General features: G+C 35.9%; 1 protein-coding gene across 1 annotated transcript in view; it reads right to left on the minus strand.

Moving 5' to 3' along the window:
* Nucleotides 1-12,172, minus strand: part of aclyb (ATP citrate lyase b) — a 57,711-nt gene extending 45,539 nt beyond the window's left edge. Inside the window, 4 exon segments of the mRNA XM_048186099.1 lie at nt 3,937-3,999; nt 8,769-8,891; nt 8,969-9,144; nt 12,016-12,172. Coding sequence (XP_048042056.1) covers nt 3,937-3,999; nt 8,769-8,891; nt 8,969-9,127 — 345 coding nt within the window. The 5' untranslated portion in view covers nt 9,128-9,144; nt 12,016-12,172.
* Between the last annotated feature and the right edge of the window lie 312 nt (nt 12,173-12,484).

A 12,484-nucleotide genomic window follows, 5' to 3' on the forward strand; every position in this document is an offset into this window, starting at 1 on the left:
ATGGCATTCACAAATACAAAACGACAAACACAAATGTGTGAGGCATATTTACTTTTGCTCTTTACTTCAGTTTCGCTGTACAGCTTCAAGTCGGCACTTACAGCCTCTCAGATCTGGCAGTACAAATTCAATTTCTGGCGCTTTGACTTTTGCTATTCTTTTTGCGATATTCCTGGTGCAAAACTGACTTGTGCACTTGAATTCAGATGTGAGAGAGCAGAGAGCGGGGAGAGGGAGGGAGGGGAGGGGGAGGGTGAGGGGGGTTGAAGCCGTTTTATTGGTCGATGCCTGACCAATGAACAACGCCAGCCAGTGCGGCATTTTTATGCATATGTATGAGACAATATTTTCATTAAAATATCATTAGTTTTAACGGGGTTTTTTATTACAGTAAAAGATTAGTAAAGTCGTTTATTGGTTAGAGTCAGCCAATGAAATGGGACGTTTTGGTGGTCCATGTAGCAGCCTTTCATCGCGATGGAGGCATCGAGCAATTCCAGGGTAAGTTTTTCTTTATAATACTTATTAAAACAGATTCAAAATACTACTTTATAATTAAAATATTATTGCAACTTATGTTGCTATGCCTTCGGATGAGGCCCAGCAGATTCCTTACAGCACTTTCTATTTCTGAATTTTGCTCCTGTAGAAAGAAAACAATATAAGTTGCATTCACGTAAAATGCAACAATAACAACAACAATAATATTTTAATTATCAAGTAGTAACCCACCCCACATGCATGGCACAGGGTAATTATTCTGTTAGAAAAATATTGCACATGGGTCATGGAGTATCTTGTCTTATTTTTATTTTAATCAATACTCACGATGTTTAAAATCACTGATAATATAAATAAATATACTTCTATGTAACTATAAAATTCATATTATATGAAAAAGTTCATTATAAAAGTTACAGAACCACCTAACGCAGTCCACCTTCACTAACAGTAGTGAAGGTAACGTTATAGATATGTCAAGGAAAAATTATTTTATTTTGAATCTGTTTTAATAAGTATTATAAAGAAAAACTTACCCTGGAATTGCTCGATGCCTCCATCGCGATGAAAGGCTGCTACATGGACCACCAAAACGTCCCATTTCATTGGCTGACTCTAACCAATAAACGACTTTACTAATCTTTTACTGTAATAAAAAACCCCGTTAAAACTAATGATATTTTAATGAAAATATTGTCTCATACATATGCATAAAAATGCTGCACTGGCTGGCGTTGTTCATTGGTCAGGCATCGACCAATAAAACGGCTTCAACCCCCCTCACCCTCCCTCTCCCCCGCTCTCTGCTCTCTCACATCTGCTTTCAAGTGCACAAGTCAGTTTTGCACCAGGAATATCGCAAAAAGAGTAGCAAAAGTCAAAGCGCCAGAAATTGAATTTGTACTGCCAGATCTGAGAGGCTGTAAGTGCCGACTTGAAGCTGTACAGCGAAACTGAAGTAAAGAGCAAAAGTAAATATGCCTCACACATTTGTGTTTGTCGTTTTGTATTTGTGAATGCCATTTTACACATTTGTAACTATTAATCTGCAACTACAACTTCGTAACACGGGTGTTTTGATTGTTGTCTGTGTGTGCAAATCGAAACATTCAGCTTTTCGCGTCAGGGCAGTGATTGTAAATTTCAATTTACAAATACAAATATTAATAGTACAAGTTCTCACATTCAAATCAGCAACCTCTCGGGTTTTGCTACTGAATTACTTCCATAGGTACCGAACTGTACCAAAACCGTGACCCTAAAACCGTGATACGAACTAAACCATGAGCAATTTGAACCGTTGCACCCCTAGTGTCATCAACACTCAACAACGTCCCTGCCCCAGCAATGTGTTTTTGTTGTTTCTCGCTGTTTTTTTCTGTTTTTACTGTTCACAATCTTTATCTTGGCTGAAGCACTTTTGTTTTAATCTATATTAAGGATAATAAAATCAGCCTACGTTATAGTTTAATGTTAAAGATATTAATATTACTAAAGTGAGTGAGTCTTATGTTTATTTTTTATGTTTGTATGAAGGCTAAATACAAATAAAAGCTGAACATAAATGTATTTGTACTGTTTTTATTTCTAAAATATTATATAGTTTTATAGGAAGAGATTTCATAGATTTGGCAAATTCATTTTTCAGACGTTGTGGCCGTTCTTGGCAGTTTTTCTGAGGCTATTATATAGTTCATATCGATATCGGAATTATATCGTATCGACCGAAATTAAGAATTATATCGTGATATAAATTTTGGCCATATCGTCCAGCCCTAATTTGGATACAAACGGATACATTGCAGCAGTGAAGAAAGACGTCTGGATGTGCAGTTTGACCACTGTATGATATATAGCACACATTTTATCCCTGGTAAGGCAAAAGATTTTTTGCCAAGTAATTATTAGTTTGATAATGTAGAGTCTTTTTGGGGTGGTTGATTATGATTTCACTTTTTTAACTTTAGTGTGTAATGTTGTTGTTAGAGCATAAACAACATCTGCAAAGTTACAATGCTCAAAGTTCAATGCAAAGGGCGATATTTTCTTTAAAAAATAAAATAAAAAATTGTTTAAGGACTACAACAAACGGCTGGTAGGGACTACAATGAGCTTCTTCCCAGATTATTGACATCCCTAACCCTAAAATTAACATAAACCCTGCCCCCCCACAAACAAGGGTCAAGCTGTATTTGCACACAAGATTAACATGATGGCACATGCTAGTCGATGAGATGAAGCAACTCCACAGCAACTACATAAATTTATCCATTAAACATTCAGAAAAGTCCTTCTGTAACTTCTTCCTGAGTCTCTCCATCAGTGTCCGACTCCGGTTTGAACAATGTAAGGCTGAACACCGTTACTGACAATTGTCATTTTGACTGCATAAGATTCTCCAGCTTTGTTGTTGTTGAACAACCAAAGCGCGAGCTGTTAAAGCTCCACCCTCTTTTGGAAAGCGGGTCGGGGGCTGCAGCTCATTTGCATTTAAATGGACACACAAAAATGGCGTGTTTTTGCTCACACCCAAATAGGGGCAAATTTGACAAGCTATAATAAATTATATGTACAGTATTTTGAGCTGAAAGCCTCATTAAAAACAGAGTCACAGTACTACAATATAGTGGTTATCATGACAGCCCTATTGCACATTTCCATTTGTTCTGAATTAATGTTAGGATCCCAAATTGGACTGCTCAGGTTTTGTCAGAGGTCAGTGTTTCTGTTTATATGGTTGATATCAGATGTTTCAGCCACTGAAGTTTGGATATCTGGTTACAAGGTTATCTGTTGGTTATCTGTTACAAGATGTAACCGTGTCTCCCTCTTTGGGTTGTATCAAATATGCACAGCCAAAGTTGGACTCGCTGTAGATTTTAAGTGATATATGATAAGTGATATATGATAGAACCAAGTGCCTCACCCTGCAGATCGGTTTTGGTGACTAACATATAATCAATTAATCAGATAATTTACCTCACCAGGGTTGTTTAATTTAGCATTTCCACAATAGTAGTTCTAATAGTCTATGCTTCACATTCTAAGACACTGCAGTAAAATGTACACCAAATACACCAAAGGAAAAAATTGTTCTCAAGCTGAACTAACGCCTATATTGTGATTTATTTTGAATCTCAACTATGAAATAGTTTATTTTATCATTCAAAATTCAAATAATAAATGTAATTTTGACACTCTTTAATGTGGTGAGACAGATCATTGCAGTTCTTCAGTTCAACTGGCAGCATGGTGCATGTGAACCAGTCATCTTGACTTGTTTACTACTAGTAACATCACATGAATAAACATAAGATATGTTAACAAAAAAAAAAAAATCAGATAAAAATTAATGAGAGAACCTCTAGCTGAGTCAATGTGGAATGGCCCTATAAAGATATTGAAAAAGATCAAATTAAACTGAATTTGTAATACCTGATAGTGAGGCACAAACGGCTCAATAAGAAAGTTCTTCAAAATCCCCTTCACCTTCCCAACCTGAGGAACAGGAAAACAACACTTTGGATCAAATGTCAAATTATTTCTTTATATACCATTTAAACTTCATGATTATTGATTATTGGGTTTATGCAGGTGTAATAAAGCTTAATTTAATTCCACCTAAATAGAAATGCAACAAGCCCTTAGAATCATGTCATCACATACATACACTACCGTTCAAAAGTTTGGGATCTGTAAGATTTTTAATGTTTTTAAAAGAAGTTTCGTCTGCTCACCAAGGCTGCATTTATTTAATTAAAAATAAAATAAAAAACTGAATATTGTGAAATATTATTACAATTTAAAATAATTGTTTTCTATTTGAATATATTTTACAAAGTAATTTATTCCTGTGATGTCAAAGCTGAATTTTCAGCATCATTACTCCAGTCTTCAGTGTCACATGATCCTTCAGAAATCATTCTAATATGCTGATTTACTGCTCAAAAAACATTTAATGTGTACAGATGTGCAAAATATTTGTGTACAATTTTTTTTTTTTTTTTTTTCAGGATTATTTGATGAATAGAAAGTTCAAAATAACAGTGTTTATTTAAAATATAATCTTTTGTAACATTATAAAAGTATTTACTATCACTTTTGATCGATTTAATGGACCCTTGCTGAATAAAAGTATTAATTTCTTTTCAAAAAAATAAAAATAAAAATTCTTACTAATCCCAAACTTTGGAACAGTAGGGTTAATAATGTTACAAAAGCTTTGTATTTCAGATAAATGCTGTTCTTTTGAACTTTCTATTCATCAAGGAATCCTGAAAAAGAGTACACAACTGTTTTCAACATTGAAAATAATCATAAATGTTTGAGCAGAAAATCAGCATATTAGAATGATTTCTGAAGGATCTTGTGACACTGAAGACTGGACTAATCATACTGAAAATTCAGCTTTGCCATCACAGGAATAAATTACTTTGTAAAATATATTCAAATAGAAAAGTTATTTTAAATTGTAATAATATTTCACAATATTACTGTTATTACTGTATTTTTAATTAAATAAATGTAGCCTTGGTGAGCAGACGAAACTTCTTTTAAAATCATTAAAAATCTTACCGATCCCAAACTTTTGAACGGTAGTGTGTATATATATATATATATATATATATATATATATATATATAAAAACATTGGTGATAGTCCACAGGCTACTTCATACATATGAAAAAGCTAAATATACAATCTGTCTGCCATTACACAGAAAAATAAGAATGTCCTTTAAGCTAATCTAAATGATATAAAGAGCTGGATGTTCTAAATCTTAATTAAAGTAAAATAGATTATTATATTTGGACCAACTGATAATCTCACCCCCTGCCTCCCTACAGTGAAGCCCTAACAGACAAAGGTATAATCACACATGCTCAGTTGATACTGATGTCCCTCTTTTGCTCCCTTAGTCTCTCTCATAATACTACAGCCATGGCCAAAAGTATTGGCACTGGCAGTGACAAAATTTTGTGTTTCACAAAGTTTGCTGTTTCAGTGTTTGTAAGTTATTTTTTCATACTTCTATGGTATATTAGAGAACAATGTTAAAGGTCCCGTTTTTCGTGTTTTTTTGAAGCTTTGATTGTGTTTATAGTGTGCAATACAACATGTGTTCATGTTTCGCGTGTAAAAAAACACAGTATTTTTCACATAATTTACTTATCTGTATACCGCTGTTTCCACTGTCATAAAAACGGGCTGATGACTTCCTTGTTCTATGAAGTCCCTCCTTCAGAAATACGTAACGAGTTCTGATTGTGCCAGCGGTTCCTGTGTTGTGATTCGACAGCAGCTTAGCGCACCTTGCCCGGAAAGTGCTGCACATAGTTTTACATGTGGATTATAATTTTCGGGAACCGAGTTAAACATAAATTGTAACCATTGATCTCTAAGTACAGCGTCCCTGGGAAGGCCAAACAAAGGTGATTGGACTGCGGGATGAAAATAGCAGCGTTTCGACGACATGGCGACAAACACACTCTACAAACGCAACTCTTGCTCTTCTCTGTGGGAGCGCAACAAGACCACGCCCCCTTTTTTTGTGTATTCCTGTGGGCGGAGGTTAGTCAAAAACTGTTTTAGTGAGGAAGTAGAGGGATGTAGTCCAAACTGGCCGTTCGATGTAGGCAACTTCTGTTAAATAAAATATCTCGCTTGGCATTGAACTTTGAGCTTTAAAATTTTACAGATTTTATTTATACTCTAACAACAACATTACACACTAACTAAAGTTTGAAACATGAGATCACGAAGAATGGGACCTTTAAGCATTTTATTAGTTTTATTTTATTAAGAGAGTCAATATTTACAGTGTCGACTATTCTTCTTCATATCCTCTGCAATTCACTCTGGCATGCTGGATATCAGCTTCTGGGCCAAATCCTGACTGATAGGGATCCATTCTTGTCTTATTGGTGCTTGGAGTAGATCACAATTTGTTCATTTCTGCTTGTCCACTCACCTTTTGAGGATTGACCACATGTTTTCTATGGGCTAAAGATTTGGGGAGTTGCCTGACCACGGTTCCAAAATTTCAATGTAATGATTCCCAAGCCACTTCATTACTCATGCCTTGAGACATGGTGCGCCACCCATCATTATCAAATTGCTTCTGGATCTTGTTGCTCTTTCAGGATGTTTTGATACCATTCTTTATTCCTGTTTTTGGGTATAACTGTGAGAGAGCCCACTCCCTTGGATGAAAAGCAACCCCACACATATATGGTCTCAGGATGCTTCAGTGTTGGCACGACACAGGACTCATGCTAGCGTTCACCTCATCTTCTCCGGACAATCGATTTTCCAGATGTCCCAAACAGTCGCTTGCTGGACACTCTAGGCCATTTCACACTTCAAATAGTTAACCCTGGGTCATTCTAAACACCGGGTAACAGAATCCTGGGTTATCTTTAATCACGTTTCACACCGCGTACATGATACCCGGGGTTAACAATTAATCCATGGCTATTCATAAGGTGAAGTGTCACACTGTACATTCCTAAACCCCAGGTTAACATCCTTATTTGCAGTGTCAGTGTCACTGATTGGAAGAAAGAGGCATGTGATCTGTTTACATAAAAGCTCTGGGATTGCACATCCTCATTTTATATATTGCTGACTGTACTATCAAGTTTATCCTTAGCGGACTTTTCAGACTATAAAAAGGTAAGAATAAATTGGTCTCTTCTTCACTCCAATTGTTGTGTTTTCTGTCACCATTTGACATTTGTCCCCTCAAACGCTGAAACTACTGTTTATACAACGTGCACCGTTTCCGTAACTGTCCAAAGCACTTGAATATAAGGCACACGATTGGTTGTGGGTTGCTAAGCATCAAGCAGTAACATTCTAACACACATCGTTTCACACTGTACAAGTTTAGCACCGCAATGTGGAGTTAACAGCACTAAAATGGTGCTAGCCTTGCTCTGGAGTAGGGTTTCATAACCTTGGGTTAAAAGGTTTAGGAAGACGATAACCCGGGGTTAAGCGCAGTGTGAAAAGCCCTTCTGGGATGTCCTGAAGCCCTCTTCACTGCAGTTGAATCTCTCTCCTTGAAGTTCTTGATATTCTGGTTAATGGTTCTTTCAGGTGCAATATTCTTTACAGCAATTTCTTTGCATGTGAGGTAATTTTGATACAAAGCAATGATGGCTGAACGTCTTTCTTTAGAGGGAACCGTTGCTAACACAAAAACACAATGATTGGAAGCACTTCTTCTCTCCATTTATAGTAATCCGTCTGCTCTTATAATGCAATCAGAATTAATTTTGTTTTGTGTGATAAAACTCCTTTTTTTAGCCAATTAAGCTTTTAGCAATTATTTAAAATGCATCTGATCACTCTACATAATTATCTAGAAACAATGTAAATCAACCCCACAACAACTGAAGCAGCACTGCCAATACTTTTGGCCACGACTGTATACTCTACATCAGTGTTCTCAAACTCTGCAGAGTTTTGTGCCAACCCTAATTAAACACACCGTTCCAATTAAAAGTTCTCATCTAGCCAAGTACAGTTCAAATCCCCGGAGGTGTTCTTGATCCGCCCCTTTTATTGAAGATGCATAGAGAGGTGACTTGGGCGGACTTGAGACAGCCAGGTATCCCAGAATGCATCTTGCATCAATCAGCAAGCGTCAATAGCAATAGAGAAAACCCATGTAATTTAAACACACTACTGTTATTATGTCATGAAATGGAGTTTTTCAGGCAAGAATTTACTGGTTTAAAACTCAAATCTGTGGTTTATTAATAAAGATAGCACCTATTTGAAAATTTGATCTGACTTTCAGAGTTGCAAGACTCTCTTGCGAATGTGCGTATGGCCGTTGCCGGAAGCCAGTGATTATAGTTTATAAAGTTTTAAATATTATTCTTTTTCTCACAAAAAAACATCACTCAGCTTCAGAAGGCATTTATTAACTCAATGGAGTCATATGGATTACTTTTATGATGGATGGATGCGCTTTTCGGAGCTTCAAATACTCTGGCACTATTCAATGCCATTACAAAGCTGGGAAGAGCCAGGATATTATTTAATATAACTCAGATTGTGTTTGGCTGAAAGAAGAAAGTCATATACACCTAGGATGGCTTGAACGTGAGTAAATTATAGGATAGTTTTCATTTTTGGGTGAACCATTACTTTAAAAACTAGGTGTAGTGAAATTATATAATTACAACATTAATAAACTTGACTGGAAAGCAGTTACTCCAGTTGGATACAAAATACAAACTTTTTAAAAGGCCTACTGTGATTTCGGTCATCAAATGTGATTTCAGCCATTCCTGGACACCCTCAAGGTTCAGGTCAACTGCCACCAATCCCAGCTTCCCCCTGCGTTTGATCAGCTGATCTGGCTTCACAACCAGCCTCTGCATGGAGGGACACACAAATATATTACACTGAAAACGATACAATTACAGAACTGAAAACCAAGACATATACTCACTTCTGTTAGCAGCCATGGGTGGTCCTGTGTAAGGCGGTCCCAGACAGTGTCTGCAGTGACAGTGGCGCAGCAAAAACGGTTTTGCACGGCTGCCGTGGTGCAGATGTATTTATACAGGAACTCCTTTCCCGTCTGCTCAGAAATGGCCTTAGCAGACATCACGGCCAAAACAGTGACTACAAAAAGACAGAAAAAATATATAAATAAATCAAGGTTTTTATAAACTCAAGCTTAAACTGCAAATCCACTCATTTTGATTAGGACTGCACTGCCACATATGGCACATTCAATGTGGTTTTATTAAGGAAACATTTGTGAAGTCCACCAGATTGTTGGGTGTGCCATTTGTTTTAAGCATCTTAAGCATTGGAGAGAAAATAAAAATAAAGCTACCCTGTCAGAGCTGATGGCCTCATGGGCAGTGTTCTGACATGTAGCTTTAGGCAACCCAAGTTCCTTTACCAACCCTGCCTCCCTCTCTTTCCAGCTATACTATCTAAATCAGTGTTTTTCATCTGGTGGGTTGCGACCTACAAAAAAAAAAATGTTTTACTGATGCAAGACTTTTATTTTGAAAGCGTGAAATTTGTTTATTCTTCTGTCAGACACAATTCATGTACATAAGGAGTGTCTGAGAAAAATTGTCACATTGTCCTGATTCAGCACCTGCTGCCAAATGAGATGTTATCAGGCTATATGCCAGGATAATTTTTCTAATATTATTTTTGTAACTTGTTACAAAATAAAAAGTCTCTCACCTCAGAAAAACAAACTTTCCTGACCTGTCAGACATTAAACCGTGTTCACGATGAGCATTCTTCAATTGGCACACACTGTATAAAACACTTCAGTGAAGAAAAGTTCACTCCAGCTGATAAACTACCATTGGTCTGTGGCATTACATAATAGTGTGGCTCTGGGGCTGCGCCGCCTTTGACAAGAAAGTATTCTTTAGTTCATTTCTTCTGTTTAGTTCGTCGAGGTCAGACATCTATGAGTAAAAATATAAACACACTGGAGAGGTGCTTTATTGTAGAAAATTAAATTGTAATTCTTATCGAAAGCAACACTGTCACTGTTTTTTCATGTTTAATAATCTAAAGCTGCTTGATTTAAAGTAATCAACTGTATAAAGTATTATAGAAATAAGCGTGACGTGACTCTGAAGTGCTGAATTGCAGAGCTCATGCAAACATATCCACATCGCTATGATCAGATGCTTTCTTAAAGGCTTAAAGTCATTTTTGTTGTGTTTATTATGTTATGTTAGGAAAACGCACAGAGCAAATATTAACATATTCATCTAAATGCCTTTTCTTTTTTCTTTCTTTTTTTTACCCCCAAGCAAACAACAAAAAAGAACTTTGTATATCGTGAGTATATCGGGGCCTTAGTGTAAATGTAAATATAAATGTTTCATTATTTTAAATACTACTTTTAGAAATAAAATTAGCGGTCAACCAATTTGGATTTTTTTGGATAGCCAATGCCAATGTTTTAGAGAGCAGGGTGGCCGATGACAAATACAGTATAAAGCTAACATGGACCTATATATCGCAATATGCAAATTTTTAAAGATAACACATCCATCATTTCAGCAATTAAATTTATATTTATTTTACATAATATCTAATAAATTAATCCTTCGCATGGACAGACCATCACACAGAGTACATGCAAAGAAGATCTATTAGTTGGATTCACCAAACTTTGTGAGGTTTGTCATTAAATATTTATTAGATATTAAACGTTTTGTTAAAAATGTGTATTTGCTAAATGCAGATAGTATATGGAAAAGTATTACAGTGTTTGACTTTCAATTAGACAGAACTGTTACACAAAGATATTAGCCAGATTATCATCACAATATTGCATTATTAGACAGGATTGTTAAACAAAGAAAGTAAATTAATGAAAATGGACAAAGGGATAAGCTGTGCACGCTGGGTTCACAACACTGTAAAAATAGTCCTGCTTCTGCTACTAATGGGCCAAACAAAAAAGCTTATCTGCCAATGCCAATTATTAAAAAGATGCCAAATATCCTCAGATAATATTGGCCTTGGTGATATATGGGACAATCACTAATCACAACTGTATAAATTAATAACTAATTAAACAGTTACAGAGTGGGTTCACTGGTATTTTTTATCGTTGGTGCAAGGCTCTATACAGTTGTGTTTTATTTTAGAAGCACTTGTGCTCCTGATTAAACTAATTGGTAGCACAGTGAAAAAATTAGGACCACATTTTCATTAATGACAGAATTGAACTTTCCCATTACATGGCAATACTTGCCTTAAAGTGATTTCCATAGACATCTTTTTAAACGTATGCATAATTTTCATGTGAAATTCTTACATTTAAATGTACAAGTGTTTAAAAAAATAACTTAAACTGATATTGCATAAAATATAGGTTAACAACTGTCCATTTTGGTTTTACTAGAAACGAACAGAGCAACATCAAGAATATCAAATAATGCCCCTCAATGTCTATGGTAGTTAAGGCCCTGCTTTGAGGTACAGTGTAAATACCATAACACATGAACATGGTAGGCAATCAGTACAAAGGTATATGAGTGCTAAAGAATTACAAAGTGATATCTGTGATGTACACAACAATATAGCCTGTTTGGTAATGTTTCATAAACACAGCTGCATTACATATAAAGCCCAAAACAAACCTGTTTAGGGTAACAGTTAGGCTACTTCCTGAACCTGAGCATTTATTTTCTTCTTTATTTTTTTCTTTATTTTCAGTCCTGCCATAGATTTAGTGTTTGCTTGTGATTACTTTTATAACCATGGGTCAGAATTATGGCATAACACTGACTGAATTTCAGCTGTACTCTGGAATGAAAGTCTGGAATACAGGACACAGAATGACCCGTCACACATTAACAATTAAGAAAACTAGCTGCAAGCGACGCGACAAACACTCCCATTATATTCAATGACGCGGTCTCCACTGTGGACACGCGTCGAATATAAAGTTTGTCGCGCGTCCGGGAACAACAAGCCCGGCCAAATAAAGCCAAACCTTACCGGGCAAAACACAAAGTCTGACGCTCTTGAAGTTCGCAACTGTCAAACCCGATTACAGTCCTGCTTCTGTAGGACGCGATCGCTGGATGGTGATGTTCTTCTTCTTCTTTAGTTTCCTGGAGAGTTACAGACCATCGTAAAAAAATGCATACTGCCACCTACTACATTGGAGTATGTAAAATCATGGCTTTCTTAAACTAGTAAGACCACTTTCATGTAAAAGTGTTCTAAGTGCTCTAACTTTAATTGATTTATTGTAGTATTCTCTACTTTTATCATCTATAAGACTTTTGCCAGTGTTTTTCTATGTTGCTTTAATTAATGATCTATGTTTTGTAATTAGGCTATGTTTCAATGCTGTTTTTGCTAATTTGTCAGTTATTTCATTTCTTTGAAGAGAATTCAAAGAATTGAACATCTACTTATAGTTTGTCTAAATTTAGAACTTATTTTCTGTTAAAACATCATC

This window comes from Megalobrama amblycephala, linkage group LG3, assembly GCF_018812025.1.
Source record: "Megalobrama amblycephala isolate DHTTF-2021 linkage group LG3, ASM1881202v1, whole genome shotgun sequence".
NCBI classification, from domain to species: domain Eukaryota; kingdom Metazoa; phylum Chordata; class Actinopteri; order Cypriniformes; family Xenocyprididae; genus Megalobrama; species Megalobrama amblycephala.